Source organism: Austrofundulus limnaeus, unplaced genomic scaffold (genome assembly GCF_001266775.1).
Source record: "Austrofundulus limnaeus strain Quisiro unplaced genomic scaffold, Austrofundulus_limnaeus-1.0 Scaffold505, whole genome shotgun sequence".
Lineage (NCBI taxonomy): Eukaryota > Metazoa > Chordata > Actinopteri > Cyprinodontiformes > Rivulidae > Austrofundulus > Austrofundulus limnaeus.
Genome location: NW_013952907.1, coordinates 54,234 through 79,261, shown reverse-complemented (window position 1 = coordinate 79,261; position 25,028 = coordinate 54,234). Strand labels below are relative to the sequence as shown.

Here is a 25,028-nt window from a genome sequence, read left to right as displayed (position 1 = left end):
TACTTTAGTCTCACGGTTCGATATTTTTTCGATACAAAAATAGAAATTTCCATGCCCCTTTTAACTTGTAATTTATTTAAAATAATTATGAACATTTGTTTAACCTCAAAAGTACAGTTTTTAAATTAAATGTTGCTGAAACAGCAAGTTTCTCAGTGGACCTGCGCTCAAAAATGCAGCCTAGGTGGAGTAGTCGAACACAGATCCACTGATCCTTTAACACAGAGCATCTTCAGAAGACAAGTTGATAAAATAAATTAAAAAAATTTGTATTGTTCGATACAAGTGTGTATTGAACCTAAAGCACTGTTCGATGCAGGTACATGTATTGTTGCACCCCCCAAAAAAAAGACTATATATACAGTATACACACACACACACTAAGAAAAAAATAAAGTAAATTAGTGTTTGGTAAATCAGTTCAAAAATGCTTCTCGACAATAAATCTTGTAGGGGTGAAAAGCCTGTTAATTTACCTTTTAAATGGTGTCACATTTGTAAGGAACACGCATTTGTGGGATGAGCAGTAGAACTTAGTATGTGGATTGTCAAACTGATTATTTTATTATTTCTTTTGACTCTTGTTTTGAGCGTCTGGTGCTGCCAATCAATTGACTGATTTAAGACTGATTGTCAAGAAGCATTGTTACAACAAATAAATAATCTACCAAATATTAATTTACTTATTTTGTGCTAGGTCTACATGTATATTTATTTATACACTGCCAACAAAAAGTATTCAAAACCCCTGGATGACTTAGATTGTTCATTATAAACAGGGAGTGCAGAGATATACCAACTCAATACAAATTTACATAATAAGTATATAAATTTGTCAAGAAGCTACTGTGTGTAAAACAAATCAGATACAAATTGATCCCACAAGTCTTAATGTTCCATATAAGTGCATCATTATAACAGAGTTTAACATTACAAATCTTTCAAACAGAACTGAAACATCGTCTCACATGGTGTGACTGTGGTTACTCAGATCGGTTTAGTTGTTTTGGAAGGACGTTTTTTCCTCTGATCAAAACAAACAAAGCTGACTAGAGTCTCCAAATGATAAAGTCCCAGCTTTAGGTCCCGGTGAATCAGATCACAGCAGGAAGTGATCTTGGGCTGGTGAGAGGCTAAATGCAGTGTGAGCTGTGAGAAACACCGTGTGTAGTTTGCTCCGAGGACAGAGAGGAGAAACAGCTACAGAGCTTGTTAGGCTTCAGGCACGTGGATGAGCTGATCCTCTGAGGCTGCTCCCTGTGCAGGTCCTGATCTTTGAAGGATGTTTGTCTCTGATGTGTTTCCTCCTGACTGAAAAGGATAAGCATCATATCCGCCGGTGTGAGCCACCAAACCCTCTGACTGTTTAGTGCTGATGGGAGCTGACAGGAGTCATCACGAGTCAAGCTCATAGAGCAGCGTGGCAGAGTACTTGGTGTGGACGCCACTTCACCTAACGAGGTGAGGAAAGAAGATGAGGCTGAGCGGCGGGCCTTCTGAAGTGTCACTTTCCTCCTCCCCATCGCTCCTCTGGAGACAGGAGCTGGCTGTGCGCTGAGCCGGGGCTGGGGGAGGTTAAAGTGCCTTTCACATTCAGAGCCAGCGTGGTGCTGATGAGCCGGAGAGGAGCAGATCAGAGCTGACAGGTGAGGAGGAGGAGGAGGAGGAGGAGAGCACCCTCCTCCTCTAATCCTGATCTCACATCAGACTCAACATCCTTCTACCTGCTCAGGTGTGCTCCTTCCTTCACAACTTAAATATTCAGTTTAGTGGAGGAAATAAGAACTGAACTGATCATTTCTCTGTTTTGTCCTGATGCATCTCAGTAATCCAGGTAGAAAATCAAAAAGAAAAAATAAGTAGTCGTTATTATTTTTTATTTCTTTGTTTTGTTGATTTATTTTATAACAACCGCAGGGTTGGGCAAAATCATATCATTTGCAATTAATCAGCAATAAAACTGCCAACAAATATTTGCCACTTTGTAATTACTCCAATTAGTGCAGTGTGACACAGCATGGAGCAGCTAAGCCCAACTCTACGAACTCATTTATTTTACCTGAAACATAAACCAGGAAAGCCAGAAAAGGCAGACCAAGACCATGTCGACTATTGTCATCTATTATTTGTCACAGTAATTGTTACCAGCTAAATGGCAGGTGGCCGCCTGTCCTGAGCCTGGTTCTGCTGGAGGTTTCTTCCTGATTAGCAGGGAGTTTTTCCTCTCCACGTTTGCTCAGGATGGGAGACTGTGATGAAGTGATTCAACACAATCTGCTGGTTTCTTCTTCAGATTGTTCTGTTTTATGTACAGAGCCCTGAGACAACGTATGTTGTGACTTGGTGCTATATAAATAAACTGAGTTGAATTGAATTGAATTAAATGTCACAATTATTTATGATACATTTTTGTGTCAACATTGCCAAACCCTGAAAGTGCTGATCATCTGGACCTGCTCTGCATCACAACTGAGAGCTGAATCATGTTGTTGCTCTGCCATTTCATAACTACTTGTTTTTTATTTTGCTTGCTCGTTTTTCTGTTTTGGTCATGTTTTGTTCAACCTTTCAGGTGTTTGAAAAGTAAGAAATAACAAGTCCGATTCATTAACGAGCTAACTGTAGAATATGAGGCAAAACGCTTTAAGAAACCACTGAATCTGCATCAGATTTGAGCTGAACTGGTTCCGTCTTTCTGCGATGACTTCTGTTCAGATTTGGCACAAATTCAATTAAAGCTGAAACTAAATGAATCGAATGAAACTGGAGACTTTCTGCAGCAGATTAAAAATCCTGCTTGAAATTTCACAAGTCCTAACACATGCCTCGCAGCAAAACAAGACAAAGAGAATCAAATCACAAAAAATACATTTGTAACCAAGTTCTAAACTCCATTTGAGGTTTTATCTTGTAGAACAAAAGCACAAGGTTATAATTTGTCGGGCGTATTAGTTAACTTCTCCCTTGTTGACGACTTCTCTTTTGAATAAATACTCTAGAGAAAATTAGACTTCTACTATTGTGTTTTTTTTCTTCCCACCTTTACGAGTGCCAACCATCCAAACTAGCTTTATTTTAATCTGCTCCCAGCAGCGCCTGAATGAACATTTATTCAAATTACAGCTCAAACTGACAAAAAAACCAGCTTCACTGATCCCTCCCACCCTCTGCCACTTCATACAGGATGATTAACAAAAAAAAGCTCATCTTTCAACTTTCTAATTGACTAAATGAGAAGACATAGGGAGAAAACTCAAATCCCACTAATTATTGGATACAGAGTTAAGTTGTAGCTGCTGGGAGCAAAGTGGAGAACTAAAATAAATAAATAAACCGTTGTTCATGTCGGTGAACAGAACAAACATGAGGGTTAATAAAGATGTAGTCCTCTTCTCAACCTAAAACATTTTTCTGACTGCAGGGATTAAGACTCCCATTCAACAAAAATAATTAAGATTTTGTTTATTTGTGCCTAAAAAAGAAATAGTCTTTAAAAAAAGCAGCTTTGGATGCCCTAAAAAATAATAAATGAAGAAGCACCCTCACATGTACATAACCCCAACTTCCTGGTTACAAAATACAGTTAAGAGCACACACAATTGCCTTCAATTCCCTCTCGACATAACATAGATTATGTAAATTTAAACTATAAACAAATTATCTGAAATGCTTAATACTTTTCTAACATCTGTTCATCATAACAGAATGCTTCTAAACATTTCTCAACCCTAGAAATAAAATTTTTATTTCTCCAAGAAATAAATATTGTCATCATCCCAGTATATTTCTGATCCATGGTCTTCTGGGTGTAGGTTCTACATCCTCATGTTGATAGTTTGGGGTCGTTTGGTGAAGAGGAAGAGGTGTTCAGTTGTCCAGTTGCAGTTTGGGTAAACTCCTCTTTTGGTTGCACCATTTTGGCTGATGTACAGTCCAGTCATGGTTCCGGTTCTGGAGAAGTCTCCTTATCATTCGTCTGAACTTCAGGTTCCATCGTTGTCTCAGTCAGCTGCATTTGTCCTTGAGGCTTCTCCGATATCAGCTGATTACTCTCGTTTTCTGTTTCTAACGGGAACTTGGTTCAGGAAGTAGGCCATGTTTGAAGCCAGCAACTCATCTCTAAAGTGATTCAAACTAAATTCAACTTCCTTAAACAGAGGTTTGTTTCTCCAAAAAAGGCTGAAGTTGTTGATAAAGCCCACAGAGTTATTAACCAGAGGTTTCTTTGAGCCACTGTTTGAGAGCAAACAATCTACTAAATTTTTCATCACCCTCTCGGGCTGTGGGGATGGGTCCGCTGATGAACACATCCACCCTAAGATTCTGAATTGCATTCAGCAACTGAATGAAATCCTTTTTCAGAATTTCTGACTCATTTCATGAAATCAGTTCCTGCGTGAACAACAAGTGTCTTCAGTGCGGGATATTCAGCTGTGATTTCTAGTATCTTTCTAGAACCCTCTTAAAGTCACATGTACATAAACCCAACTTCCTGGTTACACGTGCCTTTTACGTCCAACATTAGAAAACATGCTTTGTTTATGCAGAAAAAAGGGCGCCATATTGATAAGACACACTGACTTCTCAGTTTAAAGCATATGACTGCAATTTGGTCACAAAGTGTAAAACACAAGACTGGATCTAAAATTCAGTTAATGTGAGTATCTGTTGATAGTTTAACTCTGACATTGAGTATCTGCTGGTAGTTGGGGTGGTTTCTTCAACACTATGGAAGCTACGCATTGACAGATTGTGATCCCTCCCAGGCCTCCAGCCAGCAGAAACAGTATGTGAAGCAGAATCGTGTGTTTCTGTCTACAGTGATGAACGTGGGTTTGTTATTAACTGCTTTACAGAGACACAGAGTGATGGTTTGATCTGTTTACCTGTTTCCATGGATGTGAGAGGCGCAGAAGGCGTAGCTGTAATGCAGCAGTGTGGGGTCCACCAGGGCGCTCTTCTCCGAATAATCCATCAAGTCCTTCAGGTAGCTCAGGTGGCGGTGGCAGCCCCGAACACCATACCGAGCACAGTACTCGTCCAAAACAAAGACCTGGCCTGGACTGAACCAGCCCTGAACAGACAGCAGACATAAACAACAACACAGTTCTGACATCTGTGCGTACCTGCAGTATGTTCTCAGTAAAGGTGAGGTGACCGTCTAGCACTAGATACAGAACAGCATCCACATGATTTCACAATGTTTGTGGGGGTTCTTCACTTCCTCGTGTCCTGGTTCTTGAATTTTTTTATGTTTAAAGATTAGCACAGCAGCTTTTCTACACTGCAAAAACTGTCCATCTAACGAAGTCATGCTATATTCAAACCAAAAGCGTTTTGAGCATCTAAAACGCACCCAACGCCTCAAGTTGAACGCATTACTTTCAGACTGGGACAGAGACTAGACGCGTGTCTGAAGAGGGAGGAGCGTGGTTTTTTTCCAGTCTGTCTTTAATGGCAGATGAAATTTAAAAAATGGCTTTGCTTTATTTACTGAGAGCAAGTGAACGTTGCGCTCACCATGATAATTAATTAACCAAATAATTTAGAGGTGGTTTGTTCAGTGAGTTTCGCCACTCCAGGAACTGCGAGCTGACAAACTGTTTTTCCCCCCAAGCTCAGTTTAATACAGCGGTCAATTTAATGAGCCACTGACCCGCATCGGTGCTGATATCTCCAGCCAGAACATCAACTAAAGAAGGTTGATTTCAGCTAAAGAGCTCCTGCACGTCTGTTTCAGGTTAGTGGGCAACATTCATGAAACCGTCATGTGGAAATATGATGCTCTGATTGGTTGACGCAGCGCGTAGAGCAGCAAAAGTTCAGAATTTTGAACTCGAGTGTTGGCTGTTTTGGATGCACTGCATGCACATCAATGCTCAAACCGCACCTACCGCTTCCTTGAGCGCCATGCTAAATGCTCTAGATGCGCCGCGAGACCCCTACACGTGCGTCCACCATAGACTTTGCATGTAAACCGGCCGCTCCTGCAGCTCAAAATGTGCTCAGTGTGAACATAGCATTACAATCTTAGATCCAATTGAAGGAAAATGTATTCTGTTTGTACAGATTTATAAATGCACTTCACATATACTGTAAATGTTTTTATTGAGATGTCTGAACTATTTTTGATAATCTAATGTGTAATGATAATATTAGTGTGCACTCTGTATATAGTAACTAGTGATATGGGTCATCTCGGGTTGTATATTTAAGGTGAATTTACATACTCAAATTAAATGGAAAAAATCTGCCAATGGAAAAAAACAATTTCACTTGGTAAGATCCTTGAAATCACTTCATTTTGCTCAAATTTTTTCCTATTTCAAGAATGTTACCAAATGTAATTGTCTTACTCCATTGTCAGATTTTTTTCACTTAATTTGAATCAAATTTCCAGGCTAACAAAAAGATAATAATCTTACGTGTTCTGCTAACAATATTATTAATCGTACACATTCTGTTCTTGTTTAATAAATCAGTCTCAAAACAAGATGAAATAATTTTTTTTTGGCTGGATATAAGCTTTTAAAACTTGGTTAGATGAACAGTTTTAGCAGTGCAGACAGTTTGTTTTCATCAGATTGCAGGAGCGCTGTATGAGGGGGCAGCCACTCAATAAGCAGGGTTTCCTCTATCAATGTGATCCTTTGCCCCAGGGGAGTGGCCGGCCCAGAAGAGGACTGTATAAATATGTGCTATTTTTTAAAATTATTCACCAAATCTTGTTCAGGTCTGTTTTAGTCTAGCCAAAATGTTGTGTATAGCTTTATTTATCTGCAAATAAATATTCAAATCTGAACTCAGAATTTGTCTCCAGTCCGTGTTTCGAATGTGAAGTAAAAACATGCTTTCTAATGCAAACAAAAAGTATTTTTGATTTTGTTTTAAGACTGATATACTAAGCAAGAGCAGAATATGTTGGATTATTAATCTTGTTAGCCTGAAAAAAAATCTTGTTAGCCTGGAAGTAAAAAAAAAAAGGTTGTGTTTTTCAAAAACTGTATCTGATTTGATTGCAAAAGTTCAGAATTCAGTGAGACTGCAAAGAAACATTTACATATTTTCTGACATTTTTTAGTTTTTAACCAGTCTCAAAGAGTCAAAGCCAAGTCAGATACTATCTTGAAAATAAGATTTACTGTAAATTTTTAATTCTCAGACCATTTGTTCAGATGAAAGTGAATGGAAAACTGTTAAGAGCCATGGTGATATCTGTATTTGGACTGCAGAAAAAAAACCTTGTAAAGAATAAAACAATTTGAAATGGTTTTACACAGAGAACGACACTAATGTTGAAGAAATGTCAACTTCTATTTCAGGAGCAAAACAGAGAGCAGTTTAGTGCTTAACTGGTGCTTCAATGCTTTGTGTTTCCATGTGAACTGACTCCAGCCACTATCAGTCCAATTTGGCTCAATAAAACATCTCAATATTTCACCGCAAATTAGGCAGAGAAAGAGGGCGAAGGTTAAACCATCAGCTAGAAATTCTCTGCAAGAGTTAAAAAAAGCACAAAGGTGTCAAAGAACTGGAACATCCTGAGATGTTCATTAGTTCATTTATCTCGCATGTAATCACTAAATTAGGCATGAAACTTACCATGTTAATTAAAGATTCCACATGAAAGGCACATTAAAACATTAGCACCTCCACTGAGCTGATGCCACCCACACACACACACACACACACACACACACACACACACACACACACACACCCTTGTGCCTGATAGCCATGGCTCTCTGCCAGGTGTGTGACCCGAGAAAGAAGACAGGCTGAGAGAGGGGGGCGAGGGGGATACTTACTGGACTGAGGGCCACATGAAGAGATTGTTTGATTAGATACAATTTCAAGATATCTTAAACAGAAAAAGGAAGATCCTTCTTTGTCTTAACTACTATTACCTTTCTATAAACGCACAGGGACAAAGTCTGATCAACTGCAGCCAAAACTAAACCAATTAAAAAGAAACTTAACAGGTGAGAATCATTTCAATCCTAAAAAAATTAATCAAAAAAACCCTGATACCTGGCTTACTCTCTCATCTCAGCCACTGTTCATCGAATATATGGTTTGTCATAAAAATTTGTCAAACAGAAAACTGGTGAGGACGACCTGCTCCTAGTAGATTTACACATAATCCCATTTTCTTTTCTTTAACTTTTATTTTTATCTCTGGGTTAGTTGTTTACATGTCACGGGGGAGTTCGGGGACGTGGAATCTAAATGGGCCATGTTCAGGGTCTCCATTGCAGATGCAGCTTTTAGGAGCTGTGGCCTGAAGGTCATCCTTCTTGCAGCAGCAACCAAAGGACCTGTTAGTGGACAACAGTGGTGATGGAAGCTGTTGAGCTGAAGAAGAAAGCCTTCAGGACTTGGTTTTCCCAAAGGACTCCTAAAACATCTGATGGGTACAGGTTGGTAAAGGGGGTTGTGGCTTTGGTGGATGCAGATGCAAAAACTCTGATATGAGAGGAATTCAGTGAGGCCATGAAGAAGGACTTTCAGTTGCTTTGAGGAGTTCTGGGAAACCATCTGGCAACTCAGAAAAGGGAACTGTTCCCTGTCCCAGACTGTACTTGGTTTGGGGTGTGGAACTGCTGATCTGGACTGAGCGGTGGAAGGAACACTTTGAGGATCTCCTCAATCCACCCTCCATGTCCACCTTTGAGGAGGCCTAGTCTGAAGACTTGGGGGAAGACAAGTTCATTACCATAGCAGAGGTCACCAAGGCAGTCAAAAAGCTCCTCTGTGGCAGGGCGCCAGGGTTGGATGAGATTTGCCCCGAGATGCTGAAGGCTCTGGATGTTGTGGGGCTGTCATGGTTGACACATCTTTTCAACATTGTATGGAGGACTGGGACAACTCCTGTGGTAGTACCTAATTTTAAAAAGGGGGACCAGAGAGTGTGTTCTAACTATTGTGAGATAGCACGTCTTGCACTTCTCGGGAAAGTTTACTCCAGGGTGTTAGAAGGGAAGCTCCAATCAATCGTCGACCCTCAGACTCAAGAGCAGCATTGTGGCTTCTGTCCTAGTCGTGGAACAGTGGACCAGATCTTTACCCTTGGGGAGTTGCTAAGGGGGTTGGGGCAGTTTGCCTCTTTGGTCTACATGTGTCTGGAGAAGGCTTATGACAGGGGTATTCAATTAAAAGTCACTGAGGTCCAGTTGCTAAACTTTCCGCCTTGTAAAAGGTCCAAACAAAAGTCCGACTTTTGTCTTTTATGGTCTTGATCTGATATGTTCATATTTTCACTATTAACAAATGACACTTTATAGTAAACAACTTTTTATTTTACCATATTTAAAAGTAGTCCCAGGCAAATAATTTTAAAACCTTTATTTCAGAAAACAGGGAGGAGGCCCCGAGGAAGACCCAGGACATGTTGGAGGGACCATGTCTCTCGGCTGGCCTGGGAACGCCTTGGAGTTCCCCCGGAGGAGCTGGAAGAAGTGGCTGGGGAGAGGGAGGTCTGGGCCTCCCTTCTGAAGCTGCTGCCCCCGCGATCCGACCCCGGATAGGTGGAAGAAAATGGATGGATGGATGGATGAAGAAACCTCAGAACAAAGTACACTTTAGAAGTGCAAACAGAGCCTAACAACTTTTTTTTTTTGCTTTTATATGGAAGCCTAGTCAAACCTAGAGAGATAGAGGCTTTCAGTTGAAGTGCAAGTTGCTCGGACTTCAGCGGATAACTTGCTCAAAAGAGCCGTGCTTTGTTTCATAGTGGCGCTTCACATTGGCACTTTTAATTAATGCGACCGTTTCAGAGCATATGAGACAAACAGGTTTTGAACTGCCTGCTGGAAGAATGAATGTAAATTTCTCTGTCCATTCATCTTTAAAACAGCGGTTTTCTGCATCAACTTTTCTTATCTTGGAGCAAGCCATGTTGTCACCTCTTCTCTGGTTAGCTCACTGCATTGGTCGTGCAGGGTAAACAAACGATTTGATTGGCTCAACACTGTTACCATAATAACTGTAATAGACGTAACCTCTAAACCTCCTAACTGTGTTTCTGCTTGGTTTTTTTGCTGGGAAAAAATGCTCCATGATTATTATATAATTTTGTGAATTTATCAGATAGGGCATAGGTCCGGACAGACCAAACACTCGGTCCGGATTCGGACCTAGATCCGCCATTTGGTGATGCCTGGCTTATGACCATGTTCCTTGAGGCATTTTGTGGGGGTGCTGCAGGAGTATGGAGTGTCTCGGTCCATGTAGAACCAAAGCAGGAGCTGTGTTCGCCTTCTTGGCACAAAGTTGAGCTTGTTCTCAGTGCATATTGGACTCAGGGCTGTCCCTTGTCTCTGATTCTGTTTACAGTGTTTATGGACAGGATCTCAAGGTGCAATCATGGAGAGGAAGGTGCCTGGTTTGGGAACCACAGACTCTTGTCTCTGCTTTGATGATGCAGATGATGTGGTTCTGTTGGCGTCTTCAAGCCAAGACCTTCATTGTGCACTGGGGTGGTTTGCAGCTGAGTGTGATGCAGCTGGAATGAGAATCAGTTCCTCTAAAACCACTGTGGGAGATGGATCGATAGATTGGAGCCTCATCCTCAGTAACGAGGGTGCAGCATCTGTTGGTCATGGTGAAAAAAGAGCTGAATCAAAAGACAAAGCTCTGGACTGGTCTGTACCAAAAGGTCTATCCATGTTCAAACCCTCACCCATGGTTATGAGGTGTGGATCATGAATGCAAGAATGAGATCCCGAATACATTTGACTGAAATGAGCTTCCTTTGAAGGGTAGCAGGACTCAGTAGAGCTGCTGCTCCTCTGCATAGAAAGGAGTCAGTTGAAGTCTTTCAGGCATCTGATTAGGATGCCTCCTGGATGCCTCCCTTTAGAGGTGTTCTAGGCATGTGGGGAATTTCTAGCCTGGCCCTTGCCTTCCTACGCAGCTCTGCTCAATTCTAGTTTCCCTTCTCTGCTCCGTCTGGGACTTCTCCCATAGAGAATGATTTCGCTGGCAGATTTTTTAGCCGGGCCAATCAGAGATCAGAACGTTGATTTTCTGTGCAGTGTCTGCTTGTAGTTTATTTTACCTGGGCCAATCAGCAAACAGAAGGCGGAGTTTTGAATGACGATTTTTTGCACAGTGTCGGCTAGTTAGTTTAGCATACGGCAGTGGAGGAAGTGAATGAAGCCAGTCCGTGTTGATAAGGCTTCTAAATTAAAATAAATTTGTCTGACAAAGCAGCAGCTCTCGTTTACAGTCGTCATGTTCGGCTTGGTAATTTTCTCCTCTCAGTAGGGTTGTTTACAGCGCTCGCGATTTCCGGTTAGCTTCTTAGCTTAGCCTCCTTCACAACGACACACACACACACACACATACTTCAACAGAGGCCACGCCTCCAGCAAGAAATCGCTTCTCAAAGGCAACGAGTCCAGACCCTCTGTACGAAGCAAAGTGAAGGACAGGGTCTGGTTTTTACCAGGTTAGGGAATTTCTGGATCGATTATGTTTCTTCTCTGGCCTGGGAATGCCTCGGGTTCCCTCCTGTGGACTCGTATTGTGTAAAAAAGTTGCATGCGCTAGGTTCCACGCACAAGTCAGGATGTATCAAAACAAATGTGTAAAAGTGTGTGTAAATATATGCACACCATTCATCTAATGATTCCTCAGGTCCACAACAGACAATAGATATGTTCTTTTATAGCTGCATAAAGCTGAGCGCAATTTGTTGAAAAATGTCAGCTGTTGTGCTGCAGTGTGACATCACTAAAGGCCCTGTCACACTAGACAACTTATGCCAACTTATGAAACATTTTTATGTCTAAATTGCTAATAAAAGTTATATTTTGATCAATTTGTTCAAATTACATTATGTACACGCTGAAAAGAAGCTTCCTGTTGATTTCTTCAATTCCATCTTCAATGTAGACGTCTTTAAAATGTTCATAAGTTGGCATAAGTTGTCTAGTGTGACAGGGCCTTAAGAATAATCGGGAGGCAGCGTGTTTTTTAGTATCACAGTAAACAAATTATAATCAGGTATTTTATTATAGTTCCTGAGCTGAATCATGCAGCTGAATGAGATGACTTCATGTTATAAAATGCAAGTCCTCTACCTGTAGCAGAAACTCTATTGAGGCGCTGTGACTTATTTTTTCACGTCAACTATTTATAAAGTTCTAAGTTCTATCAAACCCAGAAGCTCCTCTGTGTTTACAGTCATTTATTAAAGACGTGTAAAGGTGGAAACAGAATATGCTGGTGAAGACAGCAGCTTCACACGTGTATGTGCACACACACCCACACAATCACTATTCCTTTGCATGTGACAAATACATTTTTACACCCCACCATTAATTTGGAAATTTTTCTCACTCATTCTCCATTTAATTCATCATTTTTTTAGAAATCATTTCTGATCACGCAGAGAGAATCTGAGGAAAATCACACACGCTGGACACATCTGTATCTATTTTACATATTTAAATGAAGGCATGTCAGGAGAGGTGTCTGTTTTACATTCGTTGGGATGTATGAGTGAAAGGAGCACAGAAACATGCATGCACACAGTTTGATACATCTGAACATTTGTGTACGTACTTTTCCACTTTTGTCCATATGCTAACTTTTAGTGTGAAAGCTGGGCCCTTTTTTATACATGGTGCACTTTGACCTGTTGCCTTTGCGACCCAATGTGGATATGCAGCAGAAGATGAAGGTTAGTTTTATTTTTCGTCTGACTGTAAAACTCATTCTGCAACCCAAGCTGCAGAGTAATACGATATTTATGTGATAGTAACTTTACTGTGTGTAAAGAGGAGAAAAATATTCAGATATGTACACCTATAGGGGGCGCTATGATCAAGGTCTTTGCGTTTGGTCTTTTAAGTTCTCAATAAGCCACAAATTTTTTGGTTTATGTCTTTGTAATCCCTGGTTACTACTGAATCACATGGTGTAGGCCACGCCCATTAAATGTTTTTTTTTCCTACAGTGCAAATTTTGCACATTTTTTAAATAATTAATTTCTTGATTTATTTCTTTGATTGGTGATGGATTCAACAAAACTACTAAAGGTGGACATCCTTTTGTATCTATCTTGACTTGAACTTTTCAATAATACTCTCTCTGAGCGGTGATAGTCAGTGGAGAATACTTGCATTCACTTATGTTGCAGTACATATATTCAGAGATTTGATTTTTCTTTGTCATTGGAGAGAATGGTTTTAATCAAAAGGCCAATTTTTATGATCATTTAGCAATAAAATATGGTAATACAGTCTTTAGTTTCAGATTATCATGCTTTGATAATCATGATGAATTTAAAAAAAGATCTAAGAGAATCTATTATTTATAATGAAATAATATTTAATTCATTCAAGTCATTTAATTGAGTGTTTTTCTTTTTGGTCTTTTTGTATTTGTAATATTTTTGAAGTGTTTGAGCTGGATGTTTTGTTTTTGAAGCGTTGAAGTCAGTTGTCTTTGTTTCTGGGTGTTAGTGCCAGCTGTTTTGTGATTGTGTTGGTTGATTTGCTCTGACGTGTTTTTATGTTTTTGTTGGACCCCAGGAAGTGTGGTCTCTGCTGACGCAGAGATTAATGGGAATTCTAATAAATAAACAAAAAAAACTTGAAAGTAATTTTCACAATCTCATTCAACACCCTAAGATATCCCCGCTGAGAGTATATGATTTTAATGTCTGTCAGATAATCACATCAAATTTTAGCTCAGTGTAAAACTGACAGTTATCTTTGTGTTGGTTAAAATCAATTAGCTGTGGCGGCCATCTTGGTTTGAATTGACTCTAAAAGTTAAGTTGAAGACAGAGCTGATTGCAAACATTTATATGAAGATCCTGAACCATCTGCTTGAGCTCTGACTGTGCTTTAGGGACCAGTCTCAGCTACCTCACCAAAGTTTAGCTCAGTATTTTGTGTTGGTTACGGTTGATTATCTGCAGCAGCCATCATGAATCATGTTGACTTGAAAAGTTAGTTGTAAATCAAAGATTACTTTATGCAAAGGCTCATTAAAACGCATGCAGCGGTTCATTAGATTTATTGTTAACAGACAGATGCACATGCACACACACACACACACACACACATGATTACCTGCCTTTCAGAGGGCTGGGTGATAAAAATACTCTGTCACTTTAGCATCATTTTGAATTATTTGATAAAGACAGGATGGAGGTAGCATCCTCTGGATGAAGTAAACAAATTTCTGTTACAAGTTTAAAAATCTTAAATGATGTAAACGACTAAATTTGACAACTTTAGTTATATTATTTATCCTAATTTATCCAAAATGCTGAATTCTGTTTGGGTTAACTGGATATCTGTTCATCAGACCTTTCTGTGACCCCCTCCAGTTTTCAGTTTGCTCATCATCTTCTACAGTTTCTGTCTTCATTTTTTCCTCTTACCATGTAGGCATGAGCTATTAATATCTCACCAGAGAGAGAGAGAGAGAGAGAGGGGCTTGTCGACGAGCATGAAGTGACAAGATGTTCTTCTGTGACAAACAGATGGCGCACTCCAGTCTTGGCACTGACCGCTCAATTAGCAGCTAACGAGCAGACTGCCTTGTTAGGTTTCCATCAGCCATGGCTGCATGTCTGCATGTTGGAGTGCCAGAGTCTGCCGCCCCCCCTCTGAGGGACGGCACGACCCGAGACAAGCCAAAGCATCGTGGCCTTTCTGAGAAACCGGCACCTCTGCCTGTCGCTTCTCGTCACCTGACCATACACAGGAAGCAGGGAGAAGAAGAAGAATCATCTTTAATCAGATTTTTTTTCTTTTTCTTTCTTTCTTTTTTTTTTTTTGGCCTCTGAAACCAATTTCTGGTCCAAGAATTCTAAAATTCTTCTGCCTTAAACAGATAGACTTTAGTCTTTTTGTAATGACAACAACAACAGAAACTTTTTTCTCTTTTGGAATAAATAATTAAAACCAGACATGCTGCTAAATATTCAATCTGAGTCACTGGGCATCAGGACACGACAGAGTGTTTCAATTCAGCAGTTTTATCCATCAGAGCTCTGAATAAACAAACGTTTCATGTTGCTTTATCATGAAGACACCGTGGCTTTAAACGGTTTATTTTACAGAGGTTACAAGATGAGAAGGTTTAGATGAAACCCTGAAAGCCAATAAATGCTGAGCAGACAAGTTCCTAATCTGAAGAGAAGAACAACTTACATCTCCATGTCAGATTAGTTCAATGTTTTTAAGATAAAACAGGACAGAAGAAGAAAACTCTTTCTAAAAACTCACAGTAAGAGCAGGAAGTTGTTGTCATTGACATGATGTGTCACAATCAGAAATTATTGATTAGTCCATAAAAAGGCATTATACCACACTTCAGACCCGTCTCTGGCTCTGTGGGGAAGAAGTTATCCTCCAATCAGACCCGGGTTTGGTTCTCAGTGTACCTAAACCATCCGGTCCAGTTTCAGACGTGCTTACAGAATGCTGTTTGAGTTTAACTGTAGCATTTCTGCTGGTTTCATCTGCTCTTGTACACAACAACAGCTGACATTTTCTCTGAAACTGAAACTTTAAGGCTCGGTCATAGCCACACTTTCTGTGTGCGCACCCCTGCCATCAGTGGAGGTGTTTACGCTTGATGTTTACATTGTTGTAGTATTCTCCAAAAGGACATGCATATGTGTGTATACTTTATTACTTATGAAATCTTGTAAACAGGACAGCAAAAGGTTGACGAACAAACAGCTTGAATGTTTGTGGAGTTACACAAAGTCGTAGGTGCACAACCTTGTCCCGGGACACCACGCAGGGCCAACGTGCAGGGCAGGGGACGGCGTGATTGCGTCACTTTTGGCGCGTGCCCCCTCACGCTGTGTTCAACGCGTCAACTATAAACCAGGCTTTATGAACCCAGCTTTTCGTAAATACTACACAAATAACTGTGTACCACATTAGTACTACTGCAGTCAATAGTTTTTCTGAGCAGAACAGTAACAATGGCAGACAGCAGAGTGATGTTTGTGCTGCTTAATTTTCAACATCCAGCAACAAAAAAATGAAAAAATAAACCTGGATTCTTATCAAATGCATCATGATGTCTGACTTATTTTTAACGTTTTGAATGGGCTTGCCCCACCACCATTAGGTGATTTTATCCAAAATAAAAACGAGAGCACAAACTAGAGGAGACGCAACATAATGAGGCGCAGAACACAGTTTAGCCAGAAGGTAGCATCGATCAGAGGTGCACATTCATGGAGCAGACTACCAGCTTCTATCAGAGACAGTGAAAACTACACAACTAAAAAAGAAACTTAAGCATTGGTTGAACCAGTTACGTGTGTTCATGATGTGCTTAGTGTGGAGAATCTTTTTTTTTTATCTTGTTTTAGATTGTTTTATCTTCTTTTTAGATTGTTTAATCCTCTTACTTTACATTTATCTTGTTTTTAAGGGTATTTTTTCTGTTTATCTTGCACATTAAAATTTTTTAAACTGTGTTTTGTCTTGTGAATTGTATAGTAAAGGTTTTTTGTTTGTGCTTTAACTGTCTAAGACAGGATGAAATTTAGCTATTGTGTTAATTCTTGCACATTTACACTGCCATGAATTGTGATAATGAATGAACGAAGGATACTTTATTGATCACATGAAGGGAAATTATAGTGAATTAATCTGCATTGTCCTAATCAAATAAATAAAGGATAAAGAAAAGTACAGCAGTTTCACCAAACACTGTGTTACTGTGTAAACATTTTGTTGTTTCAAACGGAACGAATATCAGAAAACCACTGTTGTTTCCTCAAGTTGTTCACATTAAACAGGATCAACAGCTCAGTAAGCTTTAAATGTGTGAAAATATACAAATACCTTGTAAAGAATATTAAATATACAGAATAACAGAAAGCAGCGTGAATTGAGAAACGTAAAATTTTCTGCACAGCCTGAGTGAGATTATGTGAATCATCATCATCATCATGTGTTCTAACGTGTTTGAAGAAAAAGATTTGTGTACGTTTTATATGTCTGCTTCATGATCTGTGCCCACCCCCACAAACAGGACGGGTGTCGTTTGTACAGCAGTTTCGCTCATTTTCAATATTTTCATGTGGATAGAAACATGTCCAGAAACAGAAACATTTGTTCCCCCTGTAGAAAAAACACATTCTGGTGTGAACGAGGTCCAAATCTTGCAGAAATAATGCAAACGCAAAGTCAAGTTTGTTTACGAGACAATCCTGGATGATAAATACACTTAAAGGTAAATATATTTAATCTAGCAGTCAGCATGATCCCTTCATGTGAATCCAGCCTTCATCTTCTGCACATTTCTTTAATTAGCACATACTTGAAGCAGTGGGAGTTGGAACTGTGTGCATGCATAGACATGGGTAATTATTTTACCCCTCATGATGTTAGAGACATCATGAAGCTGTTCTGGAGTCAGGATGCTCAGGATGACGGGTCTGAAAAGAGGCGAGGACGCATCATTGTCCACAAGTACAGTAGAAGACAAGAGACAAAGACATTTTCACATCCTAAAAGTAAAGGCTGTCAGGAAACCGAAGTAGGTCACAGACTTGTGAATTAAAGGTAAATATTGGGCTTCAGATGTTGTCCACTTCACTGATCATTCTCTACCACCCTATGACCCATTTCCCCTGCTTCACTAAGTAGTGGTTTAAGAAGGGTGTGTGTGTGTGTGTGTGTGTGTGTGTGTGTGTGTGTGTGTGTGTGTGTNGTGTGTGTGTGTGTGTGTGTGTGTGTGTGTGTGTAGGAGGAGGGGTGGGGATCTGTTTCTTGTGATGACAACAAGCTGCTAATGATGTGATTTTATACTTAATAAAACATCTTGTATTTAGTCTTCTTATAAAAGTCTGATATCAAAGCAAAAACAAGACCTGAACAGTTTTTTATGACATTTATTTGTGATTCATCAGACATTTGACGGTCTCTTTAAGACTTTTATTTCAAAGTAGCAGTAAAATATCAGTAATGCTCAATGCCAAAAGGAACAGATGGACTCTAATGTACTTTCCCATGTGTGTTTTTAGCAAAATATCTAATAAACCACTGGCCAAATCATAATCAAACATTTCAGACTTGATCACTGACTGCACATCTGACAAACTGAGGGCCACATGAGCACAGTGGTGGTCCTCAAACAAAGGCCCAGTTATAATTATCTTCAGCATTTCATGTTATCTTCAACTAACATTCCTGAGCACCGCTAACAAACAATAACTGAGCTCTATGCAGTATTTCCTGTATAGAAACAGTGTTTTAACACGTCTTCTTATGAACACTCAAAAGTACTACATGTACAATTGACTAAATGTGAAATAAATAATACAGAAATACTATTAAAAGTGAGTTTTACTCACTGTTGAGTTGTGGTAAGTCTTGAATTGTGAACTCTCCCACAGGGAATTCCCATGTATAATCAACATGCATTATGGGAGATGTAGTTTATGGTCAATGTTGCCTTTAAAGCAGCTTTTTTGATACATTAATACAGGGCTGTTCAACTAAAGTGCTCAGGGGACCACAGTTACTTAAAGCCAACAGATCAGGGGCTGGACAAGTATTATTATCCATCACCTTTAAATGTGTTCATCTTGTTATAATGAACATTTTTAATTGATTTAAAAGCAATTTTTGTACTTAATTAAAACTATATATACAGTATATATAAACCATAACCAGGCCAGATGGAAGTCACTCTTGAGTCTGACATGGGGTTTGGAGCAAAACCAATTCAAGATGGCCCCCACAGCCAGCTGACCTCAGCAAACGTAAACATGGTCAAAGTTCAAACAGTTTTACAGAGACTGATCTAAAACTTGGTGTGTTAGCAGCTGACTCACAGCTCATTGAGTCTGATTTGTCACACGTTATAAGGATATTTTCAAGGTTTGACCAAACTGATTAAAACTATCATTTGATATTTTAATCTAAAACTCTGGCATTCCTTCACCTAATGGTAGGCCTTTACAACCATGTTGTCTATTAGACATTTAAAGTATTAACTGATGAATATTTACTATCTGATGGTTTCATTAAGTCTAGACTTAATGTCCTAACAGATCCAAACACTTCAAAACAGAGATTCTTAACCTAAGGGCCGCGGCCTAATTGTGGGCCACGAGCGCCACCTTGAGGGCCTCAAAAAAACAACAGTTTTTAACTTTGGGCCGCAGAGGGCCGTGTGACCGCATTGATTTTGAGTAAGATGCAATACACTTTTTCACCACTAGTAGTGGTAGTGTGCCACTCAGATGTGACTCACAACTTTTTTAATATGTAGAACAAGAACCTTAGATACCTGACGAAAATGGAAACTTATTTTAACTGAAAAGTAGAAGCAAAAATGTATGAAGGCCAAAGAAAAAAAAGGCCAAAGTTTGTCACTGATATGAAGAGCAGCCTCTGGTTCTACCATGCAGTATTTTAGAAGTTCAAAACATTATCAAATACAGTTGCAGATACATCTATATTTTAATTTGCACTTTATCAAATTATATTTTGTAGTTTATTTTTTAAATATTTTTAATGTATTTAAAGAAACTTTAAACTTGTTAAAAAGCTGTTGTTACTATTATTGTTTGTCACTAATATGAACAGCAGCTTCTGTTTCTATCATGCAAAAGTTTAAAAAGGCTAAATTTTCATTTGTACTTTCATTTTTGTATTTGAAACATTTAAACATTTTTTATTCATTTATTTTATGCCCACACTTTTATTTATTGAATTGTCTATTTTTGTTATTGTTTATGTTAAAATATTTTTGTGTTGATAAGTCTGAGTGGTCTGTTGACTGATCTTTGTATTTGTTCAAATAATTGTTATGGGCAGGTTACAATATAAAAAATTGTCATAATCATGTCTTGTGATTATTTGACAGGAGTTTTACTTTTCAAATGTAAGTGTATTTAATTTAGTTATAATGTAAATACAATACACATTAAACCAAGATTTAGAATAATTATCATTTTGATCCATACTTTGGTAATGTCTGACTGGGCCTCGTGCCACTTTATGTTCAACAAACTGGGCCCCGAGGTCAAAAAGGTTAAGAACCCCTGATTTAAAACATGAAAATGTCTTTTTAAGAGCTGAAGACATTCATGTTCATGACATGATTCTGAAACCTCTCATAACCACTCCCACAGCTCCCACCCAGGACCCGGCCCTCCCTTTCTGGACATGTCCAACCAGGCAGATACCCTTTAAATCTACATCAGAACCATTGTTGGATCTGTTTCTGGTCTTGCTTGGCGTTCTCCCACCATCTTTACTGAGATATTTAAACTCTTCCTCCTGAGGAGGAATTACACTGCAGGAGTGTGGGCTCTGGCCACTCCCCACATTTCTGCCTAATTACTGTTGTTGTTGTTGGGTTGAACTCTTTGTGAAAAAAAAAAGGGTTGACCTGGTCCGTGACATGAATCCAAGCCACTTCTCAACAGATGTCTCCCACGCCTCGGCGCTGGGCTTTTCTCAGAGCGTTGGGTGAAAAGAGGCTCAGGTTGGAACAAATAGCTCTGCGGCATTCACAAAAGGCTGAGAAGAGAAAATCTGGATGGGCAGTGTGAATGGATTGGTCTAATTGCAGTGCTAGAAGGAGTCCTGGTGAGGCAGGTAGACAAATGAAAGAGGCCCAGATGTCACTCCTGAACATCTCCTCGTTTGACTGCTTTTAAAGACAAGCCAGTAACACAAGCCAGCATGACTCCTCATGAGTCTGTGTTCAGGAGAAGTTCTTTCTATCAGCACTGCAGAAAATCTGTTTGCACTGAGTTTACCAGGACTACTTCATGGGTTTTAGCAGATCCAAACAATCTCAGCGTTGACAGAATGTGTGAATTGTTGAAAACATCAGTGTCTGAGGGAACAGCTCACTGGGCTGAGACTGTTAAGAGACTAGTTGAAGGTTTCAAAGTGTGAGAAAAGGGTCTTTTTTCTGTAGCAGTCACACTGAATTATACTGTAAACAAGTCGTGAGGCCAAGTTTCAGAAAATCAAAGCTGTTATTTGTGTGAATGACTTGCAAAAATGTGCAGACCTTCACCTGCATCACACCTGCTTCTGTGAAGCCCACTCAAAAGACAAGACTGAAACCTCTGTGAGGAAACTGTAGAGGTTTTGTTTTTTTTCCCTTAACATTTCAAAAAATGACCTTTTCAAGTAATAAAATACTAAACTAAAAGTGCTTTTAAAGCTAAAGCAACAATTAATATTGTTCTTCCTCAAAACGTCTTCTCCACTCAAAGGCGAGGTTTCACTCAAAGCGACATCATTAATTGTTTGATACTTAATAATTTGTTTATTTTATTTGGTTTGTAAAACCAAATAATGCAACAATTTGAAACTAATTTTGAATGAAACCACAAATTTTGTTTCTATTAAGTAAAAAAAAAATCATTTACAAGGTGTTGGTGTCTTTTTATAATTTTTTTCTGACATACGTGGAAAAAAATGTTTCATTTAATAATATATTCATCAAATAATCATTTTCACATTTCATTATTGAGTGGAGGATAATGAATGTTTAACACATTTTGACAAAATGTTGGTGTCTTTTTTGTGGAGTTTAACTTCAGGTTGAAAGTTTTTTGATCCTTGAATTTAATGACTGAAAACTAAAACAGAACCTTAAAACTACAGAACAATACATCTTTCACAGTTTACAGAAGGAATCCATGCAGGTCAGAAAAAAAGCAACCTTTATATTTTAAATTATTGGGTATTCAATTAAACTATTAATGAATCAGCTTGGAGCAAATTCTCCCTTCAGAATAAGAAACATGTTTTAAGTTAAAAAGAGCTCGTTCTTTATTTCTTTGACCTTAACAAGTTTGATTTTTTGTTCCATAAAATATTTTATCTTTGGATGTTATTAAGGCAGAAAAACTATGTGTTTTATTTGTACATCATAAGACACATACTGGGCAGAGCTGATTAGAATCATAATATTTAACATCTACTCTTTACTATTAACAGACAAAATAATGTTTTTAATTTAAATCGCTTGAATTAGGACAATTTACATTAACCAACATAGTATAACATATGAATGTAAATGTGCCAGAATTAACTGAGCAGTCCTCAAGCCTTTGTATTTCAAGCTCTGGTGTTTATTCTGGATTATACTTCTGCATAGAATAATCTAAAGGTGGGGGAAAGTTAATTTAAACCTTAAAAACATAATGGGTAACTCAACAATATTTTTCAGAGTCTAGAATATTAAACTTACTGATGATATCACAACAGAGAACAAGTAAAGGTTGCCTGTCCAAGATTTGATTGTCTTTTTGAGAGACTAGAGAGGTTTTATCTCGTTTTCTGTTGCATGGGGCCAGGTCATAAGACAGAGATAAGATCATTGTTTGTAAGTTTTTACTGACTGATGTGTATTAAGATGTAAAGATGAGTTTAAAGCAGTGAGAAACTGGAACTATGGCTGCAGATAACACAGCAGCAGCTTCGTATACTGGCATCAGTATGTGTATACATTCTTGTATCATTTACACAGAGAATAATTTTACATTTGAACAAACATTTGGTAAATTTTTACCATAAAGACTGAAAAAACCCCAATACAGAGCCTTGAGGGACCCTAGGTGAGCAGTTAAGATACAGTGAAGTTTTTTTTCTTTTTTTACAGTTTTATTTTATTAGATAAAAGTGATTTCATCCAGCAGAGGGCTCTGTTTGAAAAACAAGAGAGTTTTGACAAGACATCATGAAGCGTTGTTTGAAATCCAGAAAGACCGCTCCAACCTCACTGGCCCGATAAGTTTTTAATGCTCTGAAGAAAAGAACAGGTGGCTGTTTTAGTTGATATGTTCCAAATCCACACTACAATGAGTGGAGAGGAGTATTAATAACACGAGACATTTCTCAGCCACATTTAAAAGTTATTGGTTGAAAATTTTCTGGTTTGGTTTAATCTCCAGCCTTAAAAAATGAGGTAAGCCTTGAAATGTGTGGAGATTTTAGATGTTTAATTAGTAGATTATTTCAAGAAAATTAATAATTATTAGTATTTTCATTGTAAAAATATGTTATTCAGAAACAGAACAATTAACTACACAGATAATACAGCCTGGTACATAGTGAGGTGTGTTATAATAAATAGTGTAGCATTAAGGAGACCAGAAAATTTCTTCATGTCCTGACCTAAAGTCATATTTTTAGACCATTCTACCTAAATTAGCATGCTGACCTGATGATTCTTGATCTTTTGGATGAGTTGTTTACATTCTGAGCGTTCAAACTCTTGGACATCGAATTAGTATTTAAGGGGTCTGAGAGTAAAGTGGTCTTCTTAGAGCTATAGTTACTACCTGCTGTTTATATAAGAGTTAATAAGACAATAATCTGAATGTTAACAAGGACCTAGTTAGTGATTAGTTTACTAAAATCTATATTATGTGGCCAGTAAAACATTTTGTTTCAGTAAAATGTGTTGGTCAACTAACAAAGTTTGTTTTTCGACTAAGTGTGGTCAGAGTCTTTACTTGCTGCGATTTTTTTTCTCTACCTCTCCTTGCACCGTGCAAAGGCAGGTGTTCCAGAAACTCTTAGACAGCTGAAAATGTCAGCGTCGTTTGTATTTAACTCCATGTTACTGTACTTTAATAATTTTCACTATATCGTCAGTGACTGTGGAAGTGTTTCCTTCACACAGTCTGTATTTTTCAGCACTAAACGGTTTCAGTTTGATCTCATTATCCAGAGCAGAGTGATGATTCAGCTTTGTGTTTATAATCCTCAAACTATTACAGTGCTTTGTCTGACTTATTATTTTTATCAGCTAATATCTCCGTTTATATGCAAGAGTGATCTAATTTTGCTCTGCATTAGATATAAAAATTGTTTTGTTTCATTGTTTAAAACGTGACTTTTTGTTGTTCATCCAAAGCTTTKTCTTAAATGGTTTTCATGCATGTTTCTCTTTAATTTCCCCATTTTTTTGTAGCAGATTTTAAACCCAGCTGACACAATTCCTGTTGAAGTCATCTAATTGAGGGAGTTTTAAAATGTTTTCCAGAGGTTCAGCCGGAATGGCAGACTTGTTCGCATCTTAGGAGTCGTGTACACATTACTTTACAGTTTAACAACGCAATTTATTTTTCTGGTTAGTGAATAGTTTTGTTTTTTATTTTATTTCTCCTGACTGACAGTTGATTTAAAAAATGCTTTGTTGAGTTGTGGAACATGAAGTAAGAATATTTATGTTTTAATGGACGCTCATGACAGAAAGAAGTTGGATGAAAACGTTCTTGCTTAGTTTGTGTGTTTTAGTCGCCAAAATATCTCATGACCAAGTAGACACATTTTTCTTAAATTGCAGAAAGTAATCATTGGATGTATAAAAATGCTTAACTCTTTAGGTCAACCTGATTAAAGATGGCCGCCTCAACCAGCTGACATTAAAATACCAAATAATTTTTATCCAGTTATTTATGGAACACTGGCTGAATTCTAGTGAAGTTTTCAGGAAGTATTTGTTAGATGTACATCTACAACTGATTAACTTGTACAGTCAAACAAATTCAAGATGGCCACCACAACCAAGAGAAACTGTCAGTTTCACAGATAAATTACGCTAGTTAAAATCTGATGCGGTAGTAGCTGAGAGTCAAACAGTCAAGATGTAAATTTAAAGTAAATTGGGTCTGAAATGTTTTTAAATTGTCCTCCTCCTCGTCTTTCTGTTGGGTTTTTCTGAGGAGAGCACTCTGTTAAAGAGGACACACACATGCATTCGTTGGGATCATGATTTTTGCTCAGTTGCACACAACACAAAAACGTTCATTTCACTCCCCCACCCAAACACTTAATTAGGCTTCCTCCTCCTCCCCCTCCCTCTCTCCCATTCAGGCAGCACAGCAGTTGTCCATAAGGGTCATGTTCCTATTTGGAAAGTATTGATTAGAACGTTTATCCCTTCAATCGGTGTGACCGAGCCCTCAGGGCCTGAACACACACACACACACACACACACACGCACACGCACACACACATACTCCACCCAACCACATTTTTCTCTTACAG

At 38.6% G+C, this 25,028-nt stretch overlaps 1 protein-coding gene across 13 annotated transcripts in view; it reads right to left on the bottom strand.

Moving 5' to 3' along the window:
- cadps2 (Ca++-dependent secretion activator 2) overlaps positions 1-25,028 on the bottom strand; it is a gene marked incomplete at its 5' end in the record, with an annotated part of 178,988 nt that overhangs the window by 100,382 nt on the left and 53,578 nt on the right. For all 13 annotated transcript variants that reach the window (XM_014025857.1, XM_014025862.1, XM_014025858.1 and 10 more), the window contains 1 exon segment: positions 4,887-5,074. In XM_014025857.1, coding sequence (XP_013881311.1) covers positions 4,887-5,074 — 188 coding nt within the window.